Below are 26,804 nucleotides of genomic sequence, written 5' to 3' on the forward strand. Positions count from 1 at the left end.
GTCGTTAAACTTCCTTTCCATACATGCGGAAACGGAGGAACATAGCTGGATATGGCTTGTGCACCGAACCTGAGTATGGCAGAATATTGTGTTATGCACTCCTGACACAACACACTTATCCCACCACATCACGGCTCTCGGTTTGTTGCATGCAGGAGCAATATTCAGGGCCGCCAGAGAATGTGGTAGAGATGGACATTCTGGGGCCCTGCCAAGTGTGCTGAACCCCGAACCCTGGATTGGGATTTCAGTAAGCCTTCAAGTGCATGCCGGAGTTCTAGAGCCTCCTCATTACAACAGCCTTACATAGTCAGTAGTGATCTGTATTTTATAAATAAGAAAGTGAGACACAAGGAAAAAGGCAATTCAGGGGCTGAGATGACTCAATGGTTAATCACATTTACATCTCTCCCGGAACTCACTCTGTAGACCAGGCTGGCCTCTACCTCCCAAGTGGTGGGATTAAAGGCCTGAACCACCACTGCCCTGCAGGGCTTACAGAGGACCAGGGTTAGTTCCTAGCACCCACATGACTTACAAACCATCTGTAACTCTAGTTGCAGGGGATCTGTTACCCTCTTCTGGGCTTGTAGCCACTTCGCTCATGCGGTGCACATAAACTCACTCAGGCACAGTATTTTTTAATTTTACTTATTTATTTATATATAGACAGGGTCTATTATGTAGCTCTGCTCTGGTTGTCCTGGAGCTCACTATGTAAACGAGGCTGACCTCGATCCACCTGCCTCTGCCTCTCAAGAGCTGGGATTAAAGACATATGCTACTTCCCCTAGCCGTTAATTTATGATTTAATCTTTTTTTTAAAAAAAGGCAATTGCTTCTGAGTAACATACCAGGAATACCAGTGTTTTGAATCTAGGCAGTTTCCCTCGCTCATGGAAATCACGAAAGAGTTGACATAAGAATTCAATTAAGATCAGTAATTCTTGGCCATTTATGAATAACTCCAGATTGAGCGCCTGTTTGAAGCAGATGATGGAATCGGAGAGCCTAGTTGTCATTAAGAGAAGACCTGAACCAAAGCTGAGACAGGATGGGAGGCTTCTTTAAAAGGTGGAGCCAAGTCAGCGGAACTGTGGAACAAGACCTCGAAATGCGACCTACCGGAAATCTGAAACTGCCACACCCGGAAGTGTTTTAAGTCAGAAGCAGCCACGCTGCCGGAAGCTTCATTGTAATGGGCCGCAACAAGAAGAAGAAAAGAGATGGAGATGACCGGCGGCCCCGGCTCATCCTCAACTTTGATGAAGAGAAGCGGCGGTGAGTGGCAGGGTCGAAAGAGATCCGGGTCAGGCTGCCGGGGGAAGCACGCCAGGCTCAGGGCGCGCACGCCCACGCAGAGGGCTCTTCCGGCCCCGCCCCTGGATGTGATTGAAGCTCGCGTTCCTCTTTCCCCACCTCGCGGGATGGAGTCGCTCGCTCTTTCATCGCAGTTTACGGTTCTCAGAGTTGTGCCTTGGACCACCGGAGTCCAACGCCGTTCATTGTCACGGCACATAGCCGGCATCCGGTCATTGTCGACGAAGGATGAGCGAGATTTATGTTCATTCATTCACTCATCAAACTGTGCCAAACAAGCTTGAGACCAGAGGATGAACTTTGCGTTTAAGTGTCACCGTAGATAAATGGCATCTTGTACTTTGGTGGTTCTCAACCTGTGGGTTGCGACCTCTAAGCTCATCGATAAAAGATATTTACATTGCAATTCATAACAGCAAAATTACAGTTATGAAGTAGCAACAAAAATAATTTTATGGTTAGGGATCGCCACGACATGAGGAACGGTATTAAAAGGCCATTGTATTAGACAGCTTGAGAATCACTCTTTGCAAAAACCCTGGCCAGGCCTGGTGTTGCAGACCTGTAATCCTAGCCACCCAGGATGCTGAGGCAGGAGGATTGCAAAGTCAAACCCTGTCTGGGAGGGTTCAAGAACAGTATGGGCATTTGGACAGTTTATCGAGTCCCTGTCTCCAAGTTAATATAAACTGATTAATCTATGAGACCATTTGCCTAGCTCGAACAAGGTACTAAGCATAATCAACCCTCCGGCACAACACACTCTGGAACAGAGCAGAGATCAAACAGGGAGAAGAAGCAAGAGTCAGGAAGGTGGGGGCACTGCTAGGTCCTGCCACACAGGTGGGTTCAGGAGTTAGGTCTCATTGAGGATCTGGTGTTGGTTGGTTCAATGAAAGAGTTTTGGGGTCTAGGTGAAGGCATTATTAGAAAACCTTAAAGTTTGGCAATGTGGAAACAGTGACCACCTGCTCTGTGTGTCGACTACCTGGCCTTGTGTGTACTTAGCAAGGGGCAAGAAGGCCAGGTGAGGTAGGTGAGAGTCCTTGTCACGTTTGCTTAGTAATGGAGCATGTACTGAGGCTGTAGCTTACAGCATAGGTGTGTGGTAGGGTAATATCGCCTAGGATTATGTAAGTACACTCTGATGGTCCAGCAAGGACTACCAACTACATTGTCTGTGAGCTTGGATAAGTACCCTAGTCCCTCCCTCAGAGTCCCTATCTGTAAAATAAAGACTGGCTGTTGAGAGGGTAAATGGGTTAGTGGGTAGGATATAGCCTGGCAACTTATGGAACTCTCTAGAGCCTTGTATTCCTTGTGGCTCCTCCTGACTCCCCCAGCTTCTCCCCTGCTTCCTTCCTGCAGGGAGTACCTGACAGGCTTCCACAGGCGGAAGGTAGAGCGCAAGAAGGCAGCCATAGAAGAGATTAAGCAGCGGCTTAAGCAAGAGCAGAAGAAGCTTCGAGAAGAGGTGCGGTTGAGGGTGGGGTAGGGGTTGGGTAGGGACTTAACTCCCAGGGGAAGGCCAGCCTTGGATAGGTCTGAGGCAGCTCTGGGGCAGCAGTGTGAGTGTGACGGGAGTGGGGTCTGTGTGTGAGGGATGAGTCTCTTGAATTTGCTCTATGGAGCATGGTCTCACAAGATGGAAGTACACAGGGCTGTTGTGTGGTATGGACTGAAAGGCCATTCTCGCTGCGTTTATTTCTGTCTTAGTGGCTTTTTCTGTGACTCTGATAAAATACACTTGAAAAAAGGCAGCTTAAGGGAGAAAAAGTTTATTCTGTCTCTCAGTTCAAGTACCCAGTCCATCCTGGCAGGTGAGTCAGGGTGGCAGGAGCTTGAAGCAAGCAGCTGGTCTGGTCCCACCCACAGTCAGGAAGCAGAGTGATGAATGCATGTTGCCTGCCCCTTAGCTCCCTTTCCTCACTTACGTAGTCCAGGGAATGGTGCCACCTGTCGTGAGCAGCTCCCTTTTGTCCCTTTTCTGGGATCCCAGCCAGGGAATGGCGCCACCCATAGTGAGCAGGTCTTCCCACCTCAATGAACAAAATCAAGAAAATATCCATAATATGCTCAGAGGCCCATGTCCCAGGCTATCTTAGATTTTGTCAGGTTAATAGTTAACACCTTCACGTTTCTTTTGGCTTCAGCGCCACCAGGCATACCTGAAGATGCTGGCAGAAAGAGAAGAGGCACTAGGTAAGTCTTTACCTAGGCCTTCTGTGGACAGCATCCAGTGAGCCTGGGCTTCTGGGTCCCCTAGTGGGAATAAGGAGGAATGGGGAGAATGGAGAGGGTGATTTCCTTAGCTGTAGAGATCTTGGTGGTGCTGTGGGGGGAAGGGAGGTCTAAGTACAAGTGGATCAGAGAATAGGAGACCCAAACCTTGTGTTAAACTGAGACTGAGTAAAGAGCCAGGGGTGGAACAGCTCTTGCTCTCTCACAGATTCTCCAAAGCAGGGACGAGCTGGAACATAAAGGGAAGACAGGTTCATTTCCAGCAGTTACCTGTGGGCGGCACTCTGGACCACTCTGTAGATGCAGAAAGAAAGGGAGAGGCAGGAGAACACAAAGAAAGCATGAGTGGCTCTAGAAAAGCTCTCTGTGAGCCGGTCCCCATCCTGCCAGGGCTAGAAGGGAAGCTGGAGCCTGGACTGAGCCAGGCCTGAGGACTGCTTTGTGCCCACCTTGCAGAGGAGGCAGATGAGCTGGAGCGGCTGGTGACAGCAAAGACAGAGTCGGTGCAGTATGACCACCCCAATCACACAGTCACTGTGACCACTATCAGTGACCTGGACCTCTCAGGAGCCCGGCTGCTTGGTCTGCCCCTGCCTGAGGTAGGTCCCACGACATCCCTGGGGAAAAAGGGGTTTAGGTAGGTGGGTTTGTGGGGGCTGCTCAGTGCTGGTCCATATCAAGGGTCTCGTACTGGAAGTGTGCTCCAGGCAGGATGGCTCAGCTCATCCATCAGTTGAGGGTTGCCATGGTAGACTTGACTGGGTATGGAGGCGGGTAACCATGAGGATGCAGAGATGAGGCCCTCGGCACTGAGCCCACCTATAATAAGTGCTCGACAGGCTTAGAGAGACTGTAGTCTTTGTGTGACAAGCAGTACCCTGTGGCGTGTGTGTGCAGGGGCAGTGACTTTGTAGCATGGGTTGTACACCCTCAATAACAAAACATCTGTGCCACTTAAAGCTGTACCTGTGGCTTATGTAGGAATTTCTATGTCAGGGTCCCTTTAGGTCTGCAAATGCTCAAGTCTTTTGAATAGAATGCTATAATATTTACATAGAACTTACGAATGTCCTTCCTTGTCCTTTAAATCATCTCTGAGTTACTTAGAAAACTGCTTGCTAAGCCGGGCAGTGGTGTTGCCCACCTGTAATCCCAGCACTCAGGAGGCAGAAGCAGGCAGGTCTCTGTGAATTCAAGGCCAGCCTGGTCTACAGAGTGAGTACCAGGACAGCTCAGACTACACAGAGAAACCCTGTTTCAAAAAACAAAAACAAACACAAAAAAGAAAAAAGCAAGCAAGCAAGCAACCTGAATGCCAGGCCAGCAAGATAGCCTAGGGGTAAAGCACTCTGGAGCACCATGTGGTGGAAGGTTATTCCCTGACCTCCTGCACCCACGCTTTGGAATGCCTGTCACACACACAAGTACAAAACAACATCTGAATCTCCTGTATTACTTCAATTTCTACACTGCAGTATTCAAAGAATAGCATAAGTCTGGGTCCTGGAGAGACAGCTCAGAGATTAAGAATGCTTTCTGCTCTTGCAGAAGAGCCAGGATCAATTGCCATGGAGTCTCACAAACATCTATAACTCCAGTTTCAGAGCATCGGACACCTCTTCTGGCCTCTGCAAGCACCAGGCATGCATGTAGTACACAGACATGCAAGCAAAATAGGCATGCACATAAAATAGATTTAAAAAGACAAGAAGTCTGTTCTCAGCATAGACACTATTTCCTTCCAGATGTTACATTTCTTTTCATCCTGCAGCTGGTAGACTTCAGCTGCCCAGGGAGTTACAGTATAAAGCACATGTTTGAGCTGAGGTTGCAGCCTGCCCAGCATGTGAGACCCGAGGTCCAATCTCCAGTATCACAAAAAACAACAAAGCAAAATCCCCATTTCCAAGGGCCAGGCCCTTACATTTCCAAGGGCCAGGCCCGGAAGCACACAAGGGAGGTGAAGGCAGGGGATGATTGGTTTGAGATCAACCTGGCTACACACTGAGCTCCTGTCTCTGCATCTGAGGAGGCATGCCTGACTGACCGACTGACTGACCGCCACTCCCCGGCTTTATGCCTGTCTTCCTGTAGGGCCTGGCACAGTGTCTTGCTGCCATTTTGCTGATGTTGCTGTTGGCGAATGTTTGGAAACAGGCTGTCCTTTGTCATTCTGGTTCTCAGACAGTGTCCTAGGTTCTTGTCTGCCAGAATGACAAAACTATAACCAAAAACAACTTAGGGGGGAAAGGGTTTAATTCATCTTATACTTCTGGGTCACAGTTCATCAGGAAGGGAGTCAGGGCAGAAACTCAACACAGGCACTTGAGGCCGAAACTACAGAGAAGTCCTGCTTACTCACTCTGACTTGCTCACTTGTCTTGCTTAGCTAGCTTTTTTATACAGCCCAGGACCACCTGCCCAAGGAATGGTGCCACCCAGTGTGGGCTAGGCCTTGCCCATAGACTGACTTGATCTAGGCAGTTTCTCAGTTGAGACTTCTGTCAGAATATTCTGGGATGTGTCAGGTTGACAGTTAAGGCAGGCCAGACACAGACAGTGCACTTCTGCCCAGAGCCTTCTCTGAGCCCTATTCAGGCCTTTAAGGTAGCTGGTCAGACTTCTGTATGAAAGCCAGAGCGGCTCTGGATGCCTGTCCACGTCCTGTAATGGTCCCTGTCCTTTGTTTCTCTAGCAAGGGGACCAGGATGGGTCCCAGGAGGAGGAGATGTCATCCATGGAAAAGCCAACAAAAGCCTTGCCCAAGAAGTCCAAAGATCCCCTGCTCTCTCAGCGGTGAGATTTGTCTTGTATTTCTTGGGTCCCACTCCTCTCTGGCACTAGTGGCTGGGCATGTGGAACAACCCTAGCCTGAGGGGTAGAGGGCAGGAGGGGATGCTGTCAGGCTTTGTGGAGCCAGACCAGGCCGAGTTTGAAATGTGTTTAGAGCTTGTTGCAGCTTCCCATCCACAAGTCAAATGATCACACTCATCCATGACTAATGATCACTACCCAGCCTCCCACCCCACCATTACCTGAGTCTCGAGGGTAAGCCGAGGCCCTGGCCTCACCAGCCTCTACTTTCCTGCAGCATCTCCTCCCTCACAGCTACACTGCATGCACACAGTCGGAAGAAGGTTAAGAGGAAACACCCCCGGCGGGCACAGGACTCCACCAAGAAACCTCCAAGTGCCACTCGTACCAGCAAGACCCAGCGCCGCCGCCGGATGACTGGAAAAGCCAGGCACAACGGGGAGTAGGCCCTCAAGCTTGTGGGTCCCCAGCCTGAGTCCTTGGCTGTCCCTATAATCCAGCTTACACCAAGGGTTAACTCCAGCCTAAGACTGAAAGTTAGGACTTTTCCAGCCTGGGGTCATTCTTGCTTTGATTCACCTGGGGTTTGAGCCCAGAAGGAATGGACTCCTGAGAGCCCAGGTTCCCAGAGCCTGCAGAACAGTGTTGGGCTTGTTCGCAATGTACATCCACCTGGGACTGACCAGATCTTTGAAACTCTTCCTGTCTGTGCTTGTGATTTGTCCTGGCTTTGATGCCATGCACCAAAGGTTGACTTCTGGGGTGGTGGGAATAGTCGTCCATCTACCTCCAGGTTTTCCTGAGGGTATTACGAGGTCATATATCTGGGTCCTCTCATTGTAGCTGAAGACCAGAATGTCCTTTGTAGAATCCAGAGCTGTGGCCAGCTTTGGTGGTATATGGTAAAATCACACCAAAGATGCTGAGGCAGGAGAATCAATTCTGGGTCATCCGTCCTCAGCTACACAGGGTATCTTGGGCTAATTGACTATCAGGAGATATCTGAGGACCAGCGTCGGAAGGCCACATTCAGGGATGGAAGGCTCAACTTGGGGCCTTTCCTGGGAGCTGGCTTGCCCTGGCCTCAGCCCTTCTCATTCCCCGCCCTCTGCTCTAAGAGTGGTGACTACATGTCTGGCTATCTCAGATGGGCCTGCCTCTAGGAGGTTCTGGTACTCAGCCCAGTGAAGGGGCTCTGGCCCTCACCCTCAAAATCACTGATGGAGACAGTAAGCCAGGAAACGGATTTGATCTCCGTGTGAGCCTCAAGCGGTGCTGTCCTACTGGGTGTTTCCCTGTATGAATCCTAGGGCTACCCTGAGGCTGGAGTGTGACTACTATAGGATCCTCTACACACTGGGCTCACATGTCTGTGTCTCTTCAGTGGAGATGTCAGCCTCTGGTGACGTGAAGTCATTTCCAGTCTGCACAAGAAGAAACAGGAGACCCTCCATACACACATACATAGGAGACCCCTTCTGCATATTCACCCATACACAGGAGACCCCTACACACACAAACACAGCCCACACACACTGTTTCTCTAATCTTGAACGTCTTCTCTGTCTCTCCAGCTGGCCAGAGTTGCATCTGTTTGAACTTCAGCCGTAGCAGCGAGGGGAGCTGGCATGGTGACACACACCTCTAGTCCTAGCACTTAGAGGCCTGGGCAGAGGGATTGCTGAAGTCAGCCAGGGCAACAGAGAGCCACCTCAAAATAGCCAGCACAAGAGAGGGCATGATGAGGTTGCTAGGCTGTGTTTGCACATGTCACTGGTGCCAGCAGCTCAAGGGGCCGAGGTAGGAGACCCCAAGTTCTAGGCCAGCTTGGGCTATGTGACAGATTCGGCTCCATACAACAACAAAAGATCACAACTAGTTTGTGTAGTGAGGACTCTCAGGCTGACAGTGTTACCAGCCTGGAGCAGCAAAGCCTAGGGCCGCAGGCTTTTATGTGGTTGGTTGGTTGGTTTGTTTTTTGTTTTGTTTTTGCAACCTGGCCTCACATCACAAGATAGCTGCTAGAGCTATAGCCATCATATCTGCATTCCAGCTAGCAGAGGAGGGAATGGGAAAGAACATAATAATCCTTTTTAGAAACCTTGACTCTTGTGTTCTGTTAGCCAAAGGCCTGGGATGGGAGGAAGGCACTCACTGCCAGCAGGCCTGTTCTAGGAAGGCAAGTTCCCGGAGGAGAACTAGACTTGATCTGCTAACAGGGAGAAGAAGATTTAGCTAGCAGACTTTCCCCAGGAAGAGCTGTGTGGAGAGCATCCAACAGCAAAGACTTAAAAGGTTCCCAACAGTCCCTGGGCGGGGACAGCAGTGGACAGTGACTCAGTCCTGGTTCTGCAGACAGCTGAGGAACTCCAGAGCAGGACAAGAGCATTTGAGAAGGCTTCCGATCAAAGATGCCCTTTGACACGTCTGGAGAGACTCTTCCTGAGCTGGGTGACAGGAGGGGATGGAGTGTGGCTCAAGGTCCCTGGAGAGCAAGGGATGGTGGGTCAGAGGAGAGGAGGAAGCTCTGGCCCAGACCAATGAAGTTAGGGTCAGGCCTTTCTTTTAGAGAGGCCCCCTGGTGGCGGTGAGGGTGTCTGCAGGCAGGTCAGAAATTCTGAAATCCAGGGAGAGGTGGGAGGGCCTCCTCCTGCAGCCCGTCACTCTCCAAGCATTAAGAGGGCGTTGCCAAATACAGGACGCTGCAGATCAAGTGCCATGAGCATGTGGCAGGGACTCTAAGAAGGGAACCGAGGAGAGATGCTAACTCTCACATCAATGGCAAAAATTAAGTCCACCAAGCTGGCTGACCATACCCAAAGAGACCTGAGCGAAGGTGTAGAGCAGAGGCCTGGTGAAGTGACTCTGCAGGCAGACTCTGCAGTTGTCTTAGTTTCATTTCTGTTGCTGTGATGAAAGACCCTGAGAAAAAACAATTTATGGGAGAAAGGGTTTATTTTAGCAAATTCCAGATTATAGTCCATCATAGCAGGGAAGTCAAGGCAGAGACTTGGAGCAGCTAGTCACATCATACCTAGTCAAGAGCAGAGAGAACGAATACATCCATGCTTCTCTGTGCACAGCTCCCTCTCTCCATTTCTGCAGTTCAGGACCCTCTGCCTAGGGGAAGGTGATGAGTTTTTCCAGCTCAACATTAATCAAGACAACCCCCCATGGCTATGCCCACAAGTCATCCTGATCTAGGCAGTCCTTCATTGAGACTTTATACATGATTACAGATTGTGAAAAGTTGATCATTAAAATTAATCATCACATCACGTAAGTCTGAAGACTTGAGTTTGGTCCCCATAACCCACATAACCGTGGAAGGACAGAACCAATGGTTATACAGGGCTATCCTCTGAGCCAAACAGGATGTCTTTTAAAATTATTATTATTATTATTATTATTATTATTATTATTATTATTATTGGTGGTGGTTTTTTGAGAGGAGGGTTTCTCTGTGTAGCCTAGACTGTCCTGGAACTCACTATATAGACCAGAGTGGCCTCAAACTCATAGAGATCCACCTGCCACTGCCTCCCAAGTGCTGAGATTAAAGGCATATGCTGCCATGCCTGGTATGTATATAAATGTATCACATATCTACAGTGCCAATAGAGGTCAGAAGAGGGTGCTTGATCCTTGAAAAGGACTTTACAGCAGGGCATTGGTGCCGCATGCCTTTAATCCCAGCACTTGGGAGGCAGAGGCAGGCGGATTTCTGAGTTCGAGGCCAGCCTGGTCTACAGAGTGAGTTCCAGGACAGCCAGGGCTACACAGAGAAACCCTGTCTTGAAAAGACAAAACAAAAACAAAACAAAACAGAGCACTGACTGCTCTTCCAGAGGTCCTGAGTTCAATTCCCAGCACCCACATGGTGGCTCACAACCATCTGTAATGAGATCTGACACCCTCTGTGCTTACATAAAATAAATCTTTAAAAAAAAAAAAAAAAAGTCTTGTAGGGGACAGGCTAGAGGTGGGGGGAGGTAGAGGCTAGAGGTGGGGGGAGGGATAGGGAATGGGCGTGGACTCCATCCATGAAGCCCTGGGGAAGCCATAATCCCTGCTGGGTAGAGACTTCACAGTGTGGCCTTTGTGAAGGAACACCAACATTTCTGTAAGTAACCCCTCACTTATATTTCGTCAGGAAGCTCCTTAAAACCACTGGGTCCCCCAAGGGGACTGTGGTGGAATAGCACCTTGGCTTGTTGCTGGGAGAATGGGTTGACACTGTTTATATATACCTTCCTCTAGGGAGGAATTTTAGCAGCGCTCACTCTGCAAAGTTGTCTTCCACAAGTGTGCCCTTCATATGTCACACGATAAGACAATACGATTAAAAAAAAGTGATGCTGGAAAATCCAAGCTGGAGCAAGAGACAGGAGGAAGAATAGTGACAGTGATGACTGGCCAGGGCTGCTGCCACACTGGCCTCAACTGAATCCACAGAACAGTTCACAGAGCTCTGGGACATGATTCCTAGACAAATACCCTCATGGATCCATAGGAGGTTAGGGGCTTCTGGACAGCTCACTAGAGTTTGACTTTCCTCTGATAGGACGAGGACCAGGAAGGCTGTGTGGTCCCTGTGCCCCCAGACAGCATAGGAAGAACAAACATGGCCATTGTGGGGGTAAAAGGGTGGCTTTGTGTCCTGGCTGCCACTTTCCCAACCACTAAGGGCTCTCTGGCCTTCACCATCCTCCTCATCCACCCCTACAGGAGTGGCCTCTTCCCATAGTCCTCTTTGCTCCTGGACTTCTGCCATCCTCTCGGGCAGGCAAGCCAAAGTTAAAGTGAATACATACTCAGGGTGCCTACCTGGCCGGCTCTTCTTTCCACTCCAGGTCTTGCCTCCTTTAGCCTGTGACCCTTTCAGACCAACAGGCTCATTCCCTCAGAGTCTTTCCCCGGATGCAAGAGCCACTTCTGTAAGGTCACTGACAACCTCTTGGAAACACGCTGCCTATCCTATGCCTGCTACTGCTCTGCTCTCTTTTCTCCTAAGAGCCAGTAAACTCCGCCATGCATGTCTTGCTTCTTTCTCTTGTCTGGGTCTGTTTTCCTCCACCACACAAAAGCAGTGCACAAGTCTCTTGTTCTCTGATGAGCCCTTGGCAAACATGACTGACAAAGGGCTCCATCAATTTTTAATGAACTGCACAGTCAGGAGTGCCAGTCTCGGTTGGCTCTGGGCTGAATAGCTTGGTAGGGGCAGAGGGCTGGGGCCATGTCAGTTCCAACACAGTGGAAACACCCATTCCACTCCCGGCTCAGAAAGGCCGAGTAATTGTCTCAAGATCACCCAGCCAAGAAGTGCTAGAGGCTGACCTTGAACCTAGGTCTCACTAGCCCCTTTCTTTCTTAGAGCTAGCCAGACCAGAGAGGGAGCCTATTATGCTTGTCAGCTAGCTCCATTCGGTGTCAAGATGGCCTCACTTTGGAAGAAACTAGATTTTATTCATGTTTTCTTTTCTGGGCACACCACCAGATACAAGGGAATGAGAGAATTAGTGAATGGGGGTACTCCACAGTGGCCTGAAGAGTCAGACATTCGGAGATTTTAGTCTGGATTCTGCTGCCCTTTATTAGCTGTGTTACCCTGGCAAGTCTGTTGACATCTCTGATCTTTGTTGTTATATGTAAAGGCCTGGCATAGGAGCTGGGGTTTAACCAGCTCACAATGGAGCCTAACTTGAAAAGTTGGGGTGGGGCTGCTCATTTTGTGGGTAAGCCCAGGTCCGTGTTCAACCGGAGGTGAAGATCTCTGGGCAGGGATACTCTGTGGTCCCTGAGACCCTGATTGCAGTAACTTAGAGTGGTGTGATTTTGGTTCTGTGTTCCATTTGTGTTTACTAGCTGTCTGGACCTGTTCTGCCTGAACGATTTTTATTTGGTTCGTTGGTTTCAGTTTTTGGTGGCTTTGCTTTTGTTTGACAGAGTCTCATGTAGACTAGGCATAATTCCAACTGTCTCTGGCCTTAACCTGATCTTCTTCCCCTCACTTCCAGATCCCTACTGTCCCCACCTCCCAATTTCTGGGTTTAGGGGTGTGCATCACCAGCCCTCTGGGTTTGTTTGGAACTGTGGGCGATCCATCCTCCTGCTTCAGTTTTTAAAGTGCTGGGACAACAAATCTGTGTCCCCATGCCCGGTTAGCCACATTTTGACTTTAACTAGAAAGAGCCAACAGGAAAGAAACAAGCCCTCAGGCCCCATGGGGATAGGACCGGAGAAAGATGCGGGTAGCGCGGGCGAAACGTGCTGTGCATCCCGCGCTGCAAGGCGCCTGGGCACCGCCCGCCTCTGCCCCGCCCCTAGTTCTCGGTGTGTCCAGTCGCACATTGACCATGCAAATGAAGCTCTTAGGGCAAGCCTATTGGAGTGCGGGAGGGGCGTGGTCTAACACGCACCTCCTGGGCAGCGTTTTGATTCATTGTTAAAATAGAGGCTGTGACCCTGGCACTAGCACCTCCACCGCTCGGGAGTGGAAACCCGAGTCCAGGTCAGAACCCCGCGGCTAACGGAAGTAAGCCGGCTGGAAAGGGAGGCCAGAAGGGGGAAGCTGTGAGACCCCGAGGAGCTGGCCGACCGGCTTTGATAGGAGGGGACTCAGGGTCCATTCTCCGGGTGGGGCGTGCAAATGCACGAAGGCTTTTTGTGGTTAAATTCTTATCATCTAATGTGCATTTTAGGGAAGATTTCTGCCAGTTGATTGGGGGTCGTGAAGGAAACTGGAGTCACAAGGGGCACATGAGGAGCTCCCGTTTAGTTTCTCAGGAAAAGGAGCCACGTTCTCCATCCAAGATGATGCTCTTCTCGGTGGCAGGACCAGAAAAAAACAGCCCAGGTTTGTGTGGCCCATCCATCCATCCATCCATCCATCCATCCATCCATCCATCCATCCATCCATCTATTCATCCATCCATCCATCCTAAAAAACGGGGACTAAGTAGAGCAGATAAGTGGTCACCCTAGGAGGAATCCAAGCCCTGCGGCTCCTCCTGTGGGGGCTCCACTTCCCAAGGAAACGACCTAGAGCCCCAGGGGAGGACCCCTAAATTCCTTAGCTCAACTGAAATTGCCAACAAAGGTTTGACCCTCCCCCCACCTCCAGCTCTTTCAGCAAGTAGGTCAGGTATGAGGTGACTCCACAGTGCCATGAGGTACTTGGGCTCTGGGACATGCTGGATACCACCCCTGCTAATACCCTTCCCTGTCTGGATGAGTGGAAGGGGATGAATCTCCCCACCCAGAGTCACTTCTAGGATGTGGACATTATAGCCTCCAGAACAGAAAGGACTGAACTGAACAGTGTCTCAAGACTCTGCAGCTAGGCTAGGCTGGGGGTGTAGCTCAGTGGTACAGCAATTGTCTAATGCTTGCCAAGACTTGGGTTTGAGCTTTAGAACAGGGAAAAGGCAAAACAAAATAAAACAAACAAACAAACAAACAAACAAACAGTGGTTCTCTTTTGGCTGAACTCAGTCACATAAGTACGTTGTGACCTTAGGTGGTTGTTCACTTTCGTGTTAACACTTTGTCCTCAAGTCTGGAAATACCTGGCCAGCCCTTTGCATCCCCTGTGCTTGCCAAGGGACCCAGGTGACTTGGCAGTGTGATCCAGCACCCTCATGTTCACCTCTGAGCTGTAGGAGACAGAGCTGAGCCTCCAGCTGGACCAGTGCCACCTCTTTGGGGAATCTCTCCGAGCCTTGATTGCCGCTTCTAAAACTGGTGTTAACTTGAGCTGAATAAGAGAGGAGGTATAAGTTTTATAAAACTAGACACTTTGGGATGACCCAGGGGACACCTTTCATGGTGTACCCTGGGCTTCGGCACTGTAGATTCTGACTGGATGGATCAACAGAGAAAACAGAATTATGGGGAGGGTGGTTGTTGTTGTTGGCTTCTTTATTTGATGTGTGTGTGTGTGTGTGTGTGTGTGTGTGTGTGTGTGTGTGTGTGTGTGTATACACATACCTATGGTACACATGGAGGAAAGAGGCTGGTGTTGAGTTTCTTTTTCAGTCATAGTCCACATTATTTTTGGAGATAGGGTCTCACTGAGCCTGGAGCTGGCTGATTCACCTACACTGGCAGCCAGTGAGTACCAGGGACCTCTCGGTCCTCATCCCCTGTCTCAGAACATTGTGCTTGGGTTCCGGACTTTCAGATGCAGGTCCTCATGCATGTTGGCAGCCCTTTGGTTTTGTTTTCCTTTTCAAGAGATGGAGACTGAGTATGTGGCCCACTCTGATCCCAAACTTGCACCCTCACAAGATCCTCCTGCCTCCTGCTGGGATCAGGGGCATAGTTGCCACCTATGGCTGGCAACTTGCTTTGTTTATATGTTTTTTGTTTTTATTTTTTGAGACAGAGTTTCTCTGTGTAGCCCTGGCTGTCTTCCAACTGGATTTGTAAACCAGACCAGGCTAGCCTCGAACTCACAGAGATCCATCTGCCTCTGCCTCCAGAGTGCTGGGAGTAAAGGTGTGTGCAACCACACCCAGCTTTTTCAAACCTTCCCTTTTTTTCTTCCTTCCTTCCTTCCTTCCTTCCTTCCTTCCTTCCTTCCTTTCTTTCTTTCTTTCTTCCTTTCTTCCCTTGGTGAAAATTTGGATTTTATGAGCAGTACAAGGAGAGTGTAATTCAGGGTCCTTGGAACATTGACAATACTCTATATTAAAAATCACATATACATGCAACACTTGACAGTATGTTTGAGCACTTAGCTTGTGTTACTACTGTTTGTTGAATGAATACATGAGCAGAAAGATAGGTAGACAGCTTTGTCTGGCTAGAGTCTACTTAGTGGTCCACCATTTATCAGGTTCCTGTTCCCCAGTCTTTCCCAGGTACCACCTAGAGAGCCAGCCACTGTGGCTCACCTGCTGTGGAGGAAGTGGCTATGAATGTTCCAAGTATATAGTCTGAAGCCAGCATATCTGCCAAGAGCCACTGTCTGAGGTGCTGTCACCCTGGGGATGTCCATGGAGCAAGACACCAGGTAGGCCGGCTTTGTCTTGTGGCACGTGGTTTGGAATGCAGTCAGTGTTGGGTTGAGCTATGAAAATGCGGTTGCTGGAGGTGCTTCCCCTGCACCGTGTGTGCTTAGGCTGTGTTAATATTTCTATACATGGTCACTTTCCAAGGACCTTATTTTTATTTATTTATTTTTATTTTTTGGCTGTCCTGGAACTCATTCTGTAGACTAAGCTGGCCTTGAACTCACAGAGATCTGCCTGACTCTGCCTTCTTCCTCTTTTTTTTTTTTTTTTTTTAAGACAGGATCTCTCTTATGTAGCGCTAGCTGGCTGTATTGGAGCTTGCTATGTAAACCAGGCTAGCCTTGAACTCAAAGATCCAGCTGTCTCTGCTTCTCAAATACTGGGATTAAAGGTGCGCACTGTCACGCCTGGCTGTTTTGTTCTGATTTTGAGACATGGTTTCTCTCTGCAGCCCCAGCTGCCCTGGAATTCCCTCTGTAGATCAGGTTAGCCTTAAACTCAGAGATCCACTTGCCTCTGCCTCCCAAGTGTTGGGATTAAAAGTGTATGCCACCACCTCCTGGCAAACCTGGCTTATTTAAAGAATATTTTAAATTGCATGTATTTACTTATATGTGTGTGAGCACCGTAATCACTTGTAGAGACCAGAGGACAATTGGTGGGAGTTACTCTTCTCCTTTTACCATGTGGGTCCCAGGTATTGAACTCAGATCATAAGACTCGGAGACAAGTGCAGTTGCCCAGTGAGCCATCTTACCAGCCCATGCTTTTATGATCTTTCTGAACCATAGGCTCATCTAATATATTCTTTGCTTAGCTGATCTTTTGTCTTGTTTTGTGACAGAGTTATGCTTTGTAGCCCTGGTTGGCCTGTAGGTCAGGCTAGCCCCAAACTCACAAAGAGTCACATGCCTCTGCTTCCTAAATTCTGGGATTAAAGGCACGAGCTGCCATATGATTATGGTTTCTCAATTATAATGCAATAAAGCTTTCAGGGAGGGAGGGAGATTAAAAAATAAATGAAGAAAGACCAGGTGTGAGGGTACACGCCTATAATCCCAGGGATTGGAGGCTGATGGAGGAAGATTTGCATAGTGTCACCAACATAAGCTACCTAGTGAATTCTAGGCAAGCCTTAGCTACAGAGTGAGACCTTATCTCAAAACACAAAGCAAAACAAAGTACAAAAGTGACGGAAAGAGACCAGTCATTAGACTCTTGTCTATCAAAGACACTACCCTTAAATTCCCAGCTCTGTGTGTGAGCTTCCTTGGCAGGTATGAGAGACATTAAAAATGCCTGGTGCCTACCAGTGACTTGTCTCCTCCGATGGCAGAGTGAAAGAGGAGTCATTCTCCCACTCTGCAGTCGATATGGGCAGATGCCAAGCCCACACATAAGCCCAGAGTGCCCAGGCACGCACCTTGAGAAGCACAGAACTTGTGACTCTCCAAAGTTTCTTCAGCCTCGACCTGTCATTCCCAGCAGAGGCTGGCAACCATCTTGCCATTGTAAGGGTCTCCATTGGTGTGGAGCAGGCAAGCCTGCACTGTAACTTCTGCTGGCCTGGTGCGCACTGTCACGCCTGGCTCTACCTAAGCTCTCCTGCTGTCAGCGCTGTGGAGAACATAGCAGTCTTTTTGCTCTGGGTGCAGGGCATGGCTTAGCCTGAAATGTACGAACCCTTGCAGGATGTTTGCTTCCTGCCCAGAAACTAAGCTTTGGGAGTTCTATCTACTGGAACAGAGCCTTCTAGGGAAATGAACTTCTCCCAGTGAAGAGGAGATGGCAGGCCTGGATCAGAGGGTTATGGGTTCAGTCAGACCTGAGGTGTCGCCTCAGGCCCACAGTTCCCCAACAATGATTCTGGTCAACTCATGTAGTCACTTGGAATGAATAGTTGCTTGAACTGAGTCAGTATTCTATCAAACGAGTGTCGAGGGTCCTAGCTCAGCGAGCCTGTGACATCACTGGCTCCGTGTGGGGGAGGGGCCTGTGACATCACTGGCTTGGGGGGGCTGGTGGTCTAGTCAAAGACATGGAGAGGAAGGAAGGGTCCCTGGAAATGGCTGTTTCATCATGGTTATGATCCTGGCTATGAAGCTGTCAGGCCACAGAGAAAGATCTCTGAGGACCTTTGGCAGCTTGCTGAAGGCTTGCCAGTGAAGTTGGGGGAAGAGAAGAGAAAGGCATAGGATGGAACATACAAAGGTTTTTGAGGCAGGAAGGATGAGGGGCAATGGAAGGCTGGAGATTGGCCACTGAGGGGGAGAGGCACCCAGATACAGGATGGAGAACTGGGTTGGGGCCTGGCTCTCCCTGGCTTTGTGAGCTTTGGTTTTGTGGACACGCTGAGGACCTTAGATTCCACCTCAGTCGTCAGGAGCCACCATAAGGATTTTACACAAGACAGTGAGTGACTAAAGTGATGGGTTAATTTTCACTGTTGCTGTGGTTGCTAGGCAAATGTCGAAGGCAGGGGGAGAAAGGGAAACAGGGAGATGCTACAAGTATGTATTTGGTCCAGAGATGATGCTGGCCTTGAGATGGGGACAAAGGACTGTCCAGTCTCCAGAGTCCAGTTTTACTATCATGTCTCATGTAGAGTGATTTGTCCTTCTTGGAGTTGGGTCCCAGGGCTTCCTCAGTGACCTTCCTGGGCCTTTGGGACTGAGCAGAGTTTTAAAGGCGAGGTCACCACTGAAACAAATAGAATGTGACTCCAGGGCCCCTTTTAGCAGGGAAGAGTCTCAAGCTCCTGGGGGAGGAGGGCCACAGGCTGGCTTGAGCCCCTAGCCCTTTGGCTGCTCATCTTCCTCTTATGGGACACTTCTGCCTCCTGTTACTGGGGGCTTGCAAAATAACTCAGTAAGATGCACACACCCATCTATATAAACTAGTAAGTATTTTAATAGGCTGCCTGGGAGCCAGTGGGTGCTACTGGTGTTCAAGCGGTGGTTCAGTAAGGAGCACTTGGCCTAACACATGATGCTCTAGGGTCCATCCCCAGGAGCACCAAAGGCGAGCTGACTCCAGCCTCCACCCAGGACCTTCTCTCACCCCACACCGTTCTGTGGATGTAGGCTTGTTTGTGGAACCAGATCCCAAGCCTGTGTCTCCTGCTATGGTCCAGCCATAGCTGCAGTTCTGGACCATTCCCACTGTGTCCTATGAGTGGTCACACTCACTGTGCCCCCAAGCAACCACATACTAGGAGTCAGCCATGGGCTCCTCCTCCCCATAAAAACTTATAAAAATAATTTTTAAAAGGTAGAGCTGTGCATGGTGGTCCACACTTTTAAAATGTCAGAACTTGGGAGGCAGAGGCAAGTATATCTCTTTGCGTTCAAAGCCAACCTGGGCTACATAGTGAGTCTCAGGCCAGCCAGGCCTATAGAAACTACTTTTAAAAAAATTTCCAGGCTGTAGTGGTGCACGCCTTTAATCCCAGCACTCAGGAGGCAGAGGCAGGCGGATCTCTGTGAGTTCAAGGCTGGCTTGGTCTACAGAATGAGCTCTAGGACAGCCAGAGCTGTTACACAGAGAAACCCTGCCTCAAAAAGCAAAACAAAACAAACAAATTAAAAGGTTGAAAAACAATAGAGGAAGGTAAGAGAGAGAGGGGGGACAGAGGGGGAAAGAAAGCGTGCGCAAGAGAGGTAACCCCAGTTTAGGGATCATGGCTTCTCAGCCTTTTGGCTAAGATCAAGTGCAGGATTGGAGCTCAGAAGCAGGATACTTGGCTAACATGAACAAGCCCCTGACTTCCATCCCAAACACTGCACAAAACAAGTCAGTTTTTTTTTTTTTTTTTTTTTTTTTTTTTTTCTGACCCTATCAAGTCACCTCTTCTAGAACTTCTGGCTGCCTCCCTGAACCCCATTCCATAAAGCCCCCAGGTTAGGTAGGAGGCAGGGGACGGAGAATCTCTACTGCTTCCCCAGGGAGCTGGTACTTGGCATCCACACTTGCTCAGTCTCCACTGTATCCTGCTCTCCAGATTATTGTCATAGCATGTCTCCAAGGAGCCAAACGTAGCCAGTGCCCCACCTTGCCCCGAAGGACTCTGGACTCTTGGCCCCACTTGCCCCTATCTTCCAATCCAGAAATTTCGGATACACGAAGCATACAAAGTTTATATTTAAAAGCATCACTGGTGGAATCTGGAGAGATAGCTCAGTGGTTGAGAGCATTGGCTGCTCTTTCAGAAGACCCGGGTTCAATTCCCAGCACTCACATGGCAGCTCACACCTGTCTGTAACTCCAGTTGCAGGGGATCTGACAGACTCACACAGACAGATGTGCGGGCGAAACTTACCAATGAACACAAAACTAACACACACACACACACACACACACACAAAAGTAATCCTGGCTGAGTGGGTCAGCATAGCCCCAGTTAAGTTCCCCCACACTCCTGCTACAGGGGACAGCTTAAGTTTCCCTGCTCATGGCTTCAGCTGCTCTAGAATATGTAGAAATAGGGGACTGGAGAGATGGCTCAGTGGTTAAGAGCACTGGCTGCTCTTCCAGAGGTCCTGAGTTCAATTCCCAGCATCCACATGGTGGCTCATAACCATCTAGAAATACATGGTGCCCTCTTCTGGCCTGCAAGCATACATGCAGGCAGAATGCTGTATATATAATAAATTAATAAATCTAATATATATAGATTGGGGGTTCTGGTCACAAGGTATCTCCCATGACCCAAAGTGGGGCCCCAGGAAAGTCACATGGTACTGAGCAGACTATAGCTCAGTTTGGAGGGAGGGGGATAGGTTGCATGAGAGACCTTGCTTTATGCTAGGGCCATACAGACCTTTATGACTTGTTATCATTTGATTTATGATTTATTTATTTATTTATATCTTATGATTTGTTATCATTCCACGGTTTTAGACAGGTTCTTTCTATGTAGTCCAGGCTGACCTTGAACTCATAACCCTCCAGTTGCAGGTGTGCATCACCACGTCTGGCTAATTTATTTATGTTTTATTGTATTTAATATCATTCTATTAATTTAACATTCTTAAACATTCTCTATCAGGTTTTGTACTTGTGATAGACAAATGTCGCATCATGTAATTCTCCTCACATCCCCTAGGGGGTGGCTGTGGTTATCATGACAATTTTATAGGTGAAGTAATTGAGGACAAGCCACCTCTCCAAGGTCTTGGTCACACCTCTGCCTCCTTTCCATAGATAAGAAGGCCCAGAGAGGGGAAGCCACCGAGTAAGATCATCCAGCTGGGATGGGACCCAGGTCTGTCTATAGCCAGAGACTGTGACACTGACTAGGCAGGAAATCAGAGCTGGGGACTGACAACTGGATTCATTCATGTGAACTGGGGGTGGGGATGGGGCTAAGGGTGAAAGCAAGACCCAGGTCCCATGTCAGCCCTCGGGGTTCATGCTGGGTGGAGCCTTGGGAACAGCAGAGGTTAGGAGAGAGTCTGCTCCCTCCTTCGTGTGGTGCTGTCCCCTGGGTGCCCAAGGCGCCAGGCCCGGCTGTGGATCTGACACCTCCTGCTGCCTGGCTCTGATCAGATTCTGGCTGCAGGGCAGGTGTGAAACCGGATGCTGAAGAGAGTTGTTCTTTAGCCTGGATATGGCTGCCGACCCTGGCCCTTCCTTAGCACAGCCTGGCCTTGCTCATGGTGACTTTCTTGAATCCTAGAGCACTTCTGCCCACCCAGGGCACTGCCTGGGCTACAGCCTCTGTCCCAGTCGCCAGGCTCCAGGGTCCCCAGGGAGACTCCCACCAGGCCTGCTCTCAGGTGAGCCGACAGGATCGGGTTCCTTTGGTTTCATGTCCTGCATTGTTCTTGGCTGGGCCCCGGCTTATGAAACAGTAATGAGGGGCCCTGCTCCTGAGGCTGGCCCCTCTAAGGTTTCTGCTGCCTGGAACACTGCAGCCACCACAGCCCAGAGTCAGGGCCTGGGAGGGTGGCAGCGTGGGGGCCTGAGCCGGAGCCCCCCGGGAAAGAGGGTGCTGACAGCCGCCAGCTGCCACTGCCGGAGCCCGCTGCCCAGGTAACCTGAGAGGAGGCGGGGCACAAGGTGCCATGGCCCTGTCTCCCACCACCAGGGGAGGGCCCTGCCATTCTGGGAGGTGGAGAGAATAGGGGGGCCTTCTTTGAGGGGAGCTGCCATTCCTCCTGGCTGAGACCAGTACCAGTCTTTCCAGGTGTGGCCCTGCCATGAGCAGTGCCAGTGGCTGTGACCCTTTGTTTTGGATCTTGCCTCTCCTGTAGAGGAAGAGAACCCTTCATTTCGCTGGCGCCTCCACCTTCAGACTTCCCCTCACATTTCAGGCCAGGCCAATCCCCTCCTTCCCTCTTGGTCTTCTGGATGCAAGGGTGCTCTGGGGCCTTTAAGTTCCAGTTCTCAGGAATGCACACATAGATATATGTTTATATGATCTTGCATACATACATGCATCAGTGTAGCTGACAGGACTGCTCACATGCAGTTGGGCACATACCACTCAACAATGATGTATACACGGGTGCCCCAAACCACAGGTATTTGTAAACAGATGTACCTGTTCCCAGACTTGTGTACAGGTATGCATATACACTCCAGGTACCTGACCCACTCGCTCTGACCTGGGTCCCCAGGGCATCTCCAGCTGATGGGATGCCAGGCCTCCTTGAGCAGGGAGATCCCAAGAGGTGACTTCTGGAAACACCCACCCATCTGAGCTGGGAGAGGCTGTCTGGGGGAGGGGGAGGGAGAGTCCCACGTGGGTCTGAGCTGTCTCCTCTCTCCAATGCGGGCCCAGGAGCCTCACAGCCTTTCCAGTGTTGAGGCACCCTACTGCGACCTGCCTCTCTGCCCACCGGCCCTGCAGGACCCACTCCACACCACCACCTGTGTTGGCCAGTCTGTGGACAACCTTGGCCTTGGGCAGGAACCTCAGAGGTGGGTAGAGCTCCAGGCTTCAGGAATGGGCTCCTGGGTGGGGGGAATGCCCATCCCCCCATGTGTCTCTTCATGTCAGCAATGTCCATCTACAGGAGTTGCATGGGTCACGTGGTCAGCTCACAACATCTGGGATTTAGGCCTGATTCTTGGGGTCCCTGGAAAGTTCACATTGATCTGTCCTTGTTTTACTTGGGTCTCTGACCCTGGCCCCAGCTGTCTTTCTTGGTGGTTCTGCCCATCCCTGCTATGTAGATCTCCTGGTCCTTCTGTATGGTTTTAAATGTTTGAAGGAGCCGGGTGCAGTGGCAGATGGACATAATACCAGCACTCAGAGGTGAGAGATTTGGAGCTCAAGGCTAGCTTGGGTTACATAGCAAGACTCTGGCCCTTTTAGCACCCCCCAAAGACTGAATGGCCCTCTCAGCAAGGGAGCCTCTTATCACCCCTGCTTGACTGGGTCCCTAGGCTTTGAAATTCCTTCCAGTCCAGGCCTAAACTGACCCCAGGTTCCCTACTATGATCATGAGACTTTGGAAGGCCATGGCTCAAGGGTCCAGAGAGCTAGATCCCGCCTTCACATCAGCTGTGATGGGCTGTGGGGCCTTCCAGCTGCCATTCTATCTCTTTATGCCTTACTTTTCCTGTTTGTAAAATAAGAGGGGCTGGGGCTTTAGCTCAGTGACAGGCGGTGTGCCTAAGACCCTGGGTGTGATTTCCCACACATCAGGCATAAAACTTAAAAAGAAGAGAGGCCGTAGCAAATCCTCATTGTGTGAGAGCAAGCCTTCGCCTCAGGTGGGCATTATCTCAAGAGAAAAGGGAGGCTCTGGCAGTCAATGTATTTTAGGAAATCTGGGGACACATTCATGAGTAGAATCTTTGATGCAGGACTTGTCAGAGCATTTGATTTGCAGACCCGTGCCCTGTGATGGACACACATGGATGCATGTAAAATGTTCCCTTCTTCCCTTTAGCAGTAGGTCTCCTTTACCGTGTCCTCACTCCTGCCTGTCTCATATTTTGAGTTGGGGACCTAGCCATTAACAGCAGAGCCACCTCTCCAGCCCTCTTTACTAGTTTATAGGCCTGAGTGTGGGTCACTTTGGGAAACCCCTTGAGCCAGGGCCACAGGACTTTGTAAAGCGCACTTATTTCCACAACGCTTGCCCTTGGAGCTTGCTTCACGTCACACTGCTTACCAGCCTTCATCTGCGAGCCAAGCTTAGTGCCCCCCACAGCTGCCCACTCCCATGGGAGGATGCTACAGGTCTAGGAGGTGGCCGATCTACCATCTACAGCCCAGCTCAGACACCCTCAGCACTGACATCCTGTTCAGCAGCTGCAGAAAAGTTCACACCCTGGCTCCATGTGAGCACACCCATGTGTACCTGGGTGCACAGGGCTCAGTCCTTGACTCTGTTACCTTCTGGGATGGGGGAAGGTCATTGAACTTTCTCCTCTTCCAGGGTCTGGTCCCCAACAACAGCTCTCCCTGCAGAGGGCCCTGCCACTGCTCCAAGGAACAGGCACCAGGACCCTGAGGGGATACCCTATCTGGAGGGCGTGGCCTGTAGTAGCTGCACCTCCGAAGACCAAGACCAGGACCCCAACTCCAACACCAGTTCCAGCCAAGACAGCAATACCCCTCATGATACTAGCAATTCCTCTTCTGTGGTAAGCTGAGGGCAGGGGTCTGGGAACAAGAACAGGGTTGCCTAGTGTCCTCAGCCTGGAGACAGGAGGAGCTCTGAACCTCCAGAGGAGGGCTGAGCTTTTTTTTTTCTCAGCAGCAATGCTCCACCAGCCATTGCCTTCCCTGCTGGGAGGGCAGGGCTGCTGGGCTGGCTGGGGGAGGGGGGCGGGATAGTGAAGGTGAGATGGTGGGAGGAGTTTCAGTCCATAGGGACTTTGGTTGAGTCACCATCTGGCCCAGGCCTCAGGACTGAGAAGTAGGCGTGGTGTCCAGAGCATGCATGAGACTGGCCCCAGCTCTGCCCTGGCCACATGGGATCATTCTGGGTTCATAATCAGTCCTAGTGTTGATTTCCAAAGGTGGAGGGAAGAGACTGGGCTTGGGAGCTGGCAGGGGTTGGCAGGAGACAGGAGCCTAGAGGCTGTCCCTTTGCCTGCACACTCAGACCTGTCCCATGAGACAGCCCCACCCCAACAAAAAGGAAACGACAGAAAAGAATGGACTTCACAGAAACAGCCTAGCCTGGTCACACATGTGGCAGGTGTCATGTTAGAGGTCTTGGTGGACCTGAGCCCAAGAAAGGTTCTCCGACACCCTCTAAGCTAGAGACTGCTGTGGCCCTATCAGGAGCTGAGGCCCAGAGACTGGAAGCACTTTACTTGAGACCACACAGCTGGGAAGTGGTGGACCTGGGACTTGAACCTATTCTCCCATCTGTGTGACTTTGGCCAAGCTTTTGGCTTTAATGGCTCTGTCTCCTCAAGATTGACAGATGGTCCACTGTGGCCTCACACAGGCAGCAGGGGTGCCCTTAAAATTCTACCCTTCATGTTGGGAGTACAGACCCAGGGGTCTTCTTCTCATCTCCAACAAACACTTTTCTCTCTAGCAGGATTGGGACACTGTTGAGAGGCCAGGGGAGGTCCCCAACGGGAACACAGTCACCGAGATGATCCCAAGGAGGCCTCAGGAAGGACTGAGACCTGACAGTGCTGGAAAGGCTACCAGATCCCCAGGCAGAGGAGACACAGCAGGCCAGAGGAAGGAGAGTGAGTCCTTCTAGGCTGGTTTTATTACCATGAAGTGGTTGTGACCAAGGGTCCCAGTCTTCCTTGGAGGGACCAAATTTTTTTAACTAATTTATTTTTATTTTATGTGCATTGGTGTTTAAGCTGCATGTGTGTCCATGTGAGGGTCTGTGTGAGGGTCTCTGTGAGGGTGTTAGACCCCTGAAACAGGAGTTGTAGGGAGTTGTGAACTGACAAGTGGGTGCTGGACTTGAACCCAGGGCTTCTGGAGAACAACCAGTCTTCTTAACAGCTGAGCCATCTCTCCAACCTTGAGGCCTCAAATCTTTTTGTTTGGTTGGTTTTGATTTTTTTTTTTTTTTTTTTTTTTGACAAGGGTTCTCTGTGTTGTCTTGTCTGTTCTGGAACTCATTCTGTAGACCAGGCTGGCCTTAAACTCTCAGAGATCTGCCTGCCTCTGCCTCCTGTGTGCTGGGATTAAAGGTGTGTGCCACCATTACGCCCAGCCAAGGGCTTGAATCTTAATAATAGAAGCGTATTGTGTCATGTGCTGCACTGACCTCTCTTGAAAGATTGGAGCCTCTAAGTTCTCAGAGTCTGAAGCTGGCTAATCACAGATGGAATACCTGTCATAAATAGAATGGTCAGGTGGGACTTCAGGTATGGCTGGGCCCAGGTGTTCAGATAGTACTGCTGAAGTGTGGCTCTATTCTTCCCTAAACCCTTCCCCAATGGTAACATGATGGCCGGTCTGTGTCCCACAGAAAAGGGGCGTGTCTTTCCCACGACTATAGTTAAAGTCTCAGGAAGAGCTCGCACAGGGGCCACTGTGTATCATCCTGAAGACCAAGTCTGGCCTCCTGTGCAAACCTCATGGCCTGAGCTAGGAGGAGGGAGAGTCCCTAGAGGCAGTCAGGGTGCTGTTCTGAGAAAGGGGAATGGGGACCTCTATTGTGCCAAGTTTATAGAGGTTGGCGAGGTTGGCCAGGTTGCTAGGGTATGAGTTCAGTATGTTGGGCACCATGTTCTGGCTCTGGTATCTTTCTTCAGTATGGTCAAGAGTTGGGGCTAGGATGCCTGCTACCTCCCACCCCCTTCCTGATGGCAGTTCTGGCTTTTCCTGGTCCCTGCAGAAGTCTCATCAATATGCAGGAGTGACATTTGGGTCATGATGCTCTAGGGTCTCAGGGGGAGCTAGCATGGACTCCTACCCTAGAAAGCTCACTATCCAGCAAAGCAGACAGACAGAGGCCAGCTGTAGTTACCCAGGACAGAGCAAGAGAATACACAGGAGTAAGGGAAGTGGGTACAGGGCTTTTACAGGACAGGAGGGCTGTTCGGACCAAGGAGAGCAAAGCAGGGAGGCAGGACCATTGGTGGCTGCAGTTTAAATGTGGGTATGGGGATACAATAGGGGTGGGCTGTGCCGGGCCTCCTCAGCCTTGCCAAGCAGTTGGGAGTCTCTTCTCTAAGCATGGTTTGGGCAGAATGCAGTCAGAAATGCAGTGAGGCAAGAGGATTAGAAGTCAGGTAAACTCGTGGCAGCCACCTAGTAACATCTGCTTCAGTCCAGAACTGATGCTGATGCTGAATCCCAGGGTGACAGGTTGCTTCCTAACCAGGATGTTCCCTCAGACCACACTTGACCTATAGGGAAAGGCTCTCTGAGGCTGCGGAGCTTTGCAGATACTGCAGCAGTGTCATACAAGCTGCCCCCCACCCCATGTGACTCCTGGGGACAGGATCGCACACAGCACCTAGGTA

At 50.3% G+C, this 26,804-nt stretch overlaps 2 protein-coding genes across 8 annotated transcripts in view; both read left to right on the top strand.

Annotated features, from left to right (window-relative positions):
* The first annotated feature begins 1,123 nt into the window (after positions 1–1,123).
* On the top strand, positions 1,124–7,074 carry Nol12 (nucleolar protein 12). 2 transcript variants are annotated; one of them, XM_076911603.1, is made up of 7 exons: positions 1,139–1,309; positions 2,117–2,167; positions 2,689–2,794; positions 3,474–3,522; positions 4,018–4,160; positions 6,257–6,357; positions 6,653–7,057. In XM_076911603.1, the coding sequence occupies exons 1-7, from the start codon at positions 1,227–1,229 to the stop codon at positions 6,819–6,821; spliced, it is 702 nt and encodes a 233-aa protein (XP_076767718.1). In that variant the 5' UTR covers positions 1,139–1,226; the 3' UTR covers positions 6,822–7,057. The 2 variants fall into 2 exon arrangements, with proteins under 2 accessions (XP_034371911.1, XP_076767718.1); XM_034516020.2 differs by lacking the exon at positions 2,117–2,167 and having other exon boundaries at positions 1,124–1,281; positions 6,653–7,074.
* Positions 7,075–12,437: 5,363 nt separating this feature from the next.
* Positions 12,438–26,804, top strand: part of Triobp (TRIO and F-actin binding protein) — a 57,545-nt gene continuing 43,178 nt past the window's right edge. The window contains exons 1-7 of one of the 6 annotated variants that reach the window (XM_076911609.1): positions 12,438–12,886; positions 13,077–13,231; positions 15,230–15,391; positions 21,070–21,169; positions 22,177–22,316; positions 23,786–23,993; positions 24,905–25,061. In XM_076911609.1, the coding sequence (XP_076767724.1) occupies positions 15,369–15,391; positions 21,070–21,169; positions 22,177–22,316; positions 23,786–23,993; positions 24,905–25,061 (628 nt within the window). In that variant the 5' untranslated portion in view covers positions 12,438–12,886; positions 13,077–13,231; positions 15,230–15,368. Of the gene's footprint in view, positions 12,887–13,076; positions 13,232–15,229; positions 15,392–21,069; positions 21,170–22,176; positions 22,317–23,785; positions 23,994–24,901; positions 25,062–26,804 lie in introns of those variants that run through there. The other 5 variants (XM_076911607.1, XM_076911604.1, XM_076911605.1 and 2 more) reach the window with 5 other exon arrangements.

Source organism: Arvicanthis niloticus, chromosome 13 (assembly GCF_011762505.2).
Source record: "Arvicanthis niloticus isolate mArvNil1 chromosome 13, mArvNil1.pat.X, whole genome shotgun sequence".
In the NCBI taxonomy this organism is placed as follows: Eukaryota; Metazoa; Chordata; class Mammalia; order Rodentia; family Muridae; genus Arvicanthis; species Arvicanthis niloticus.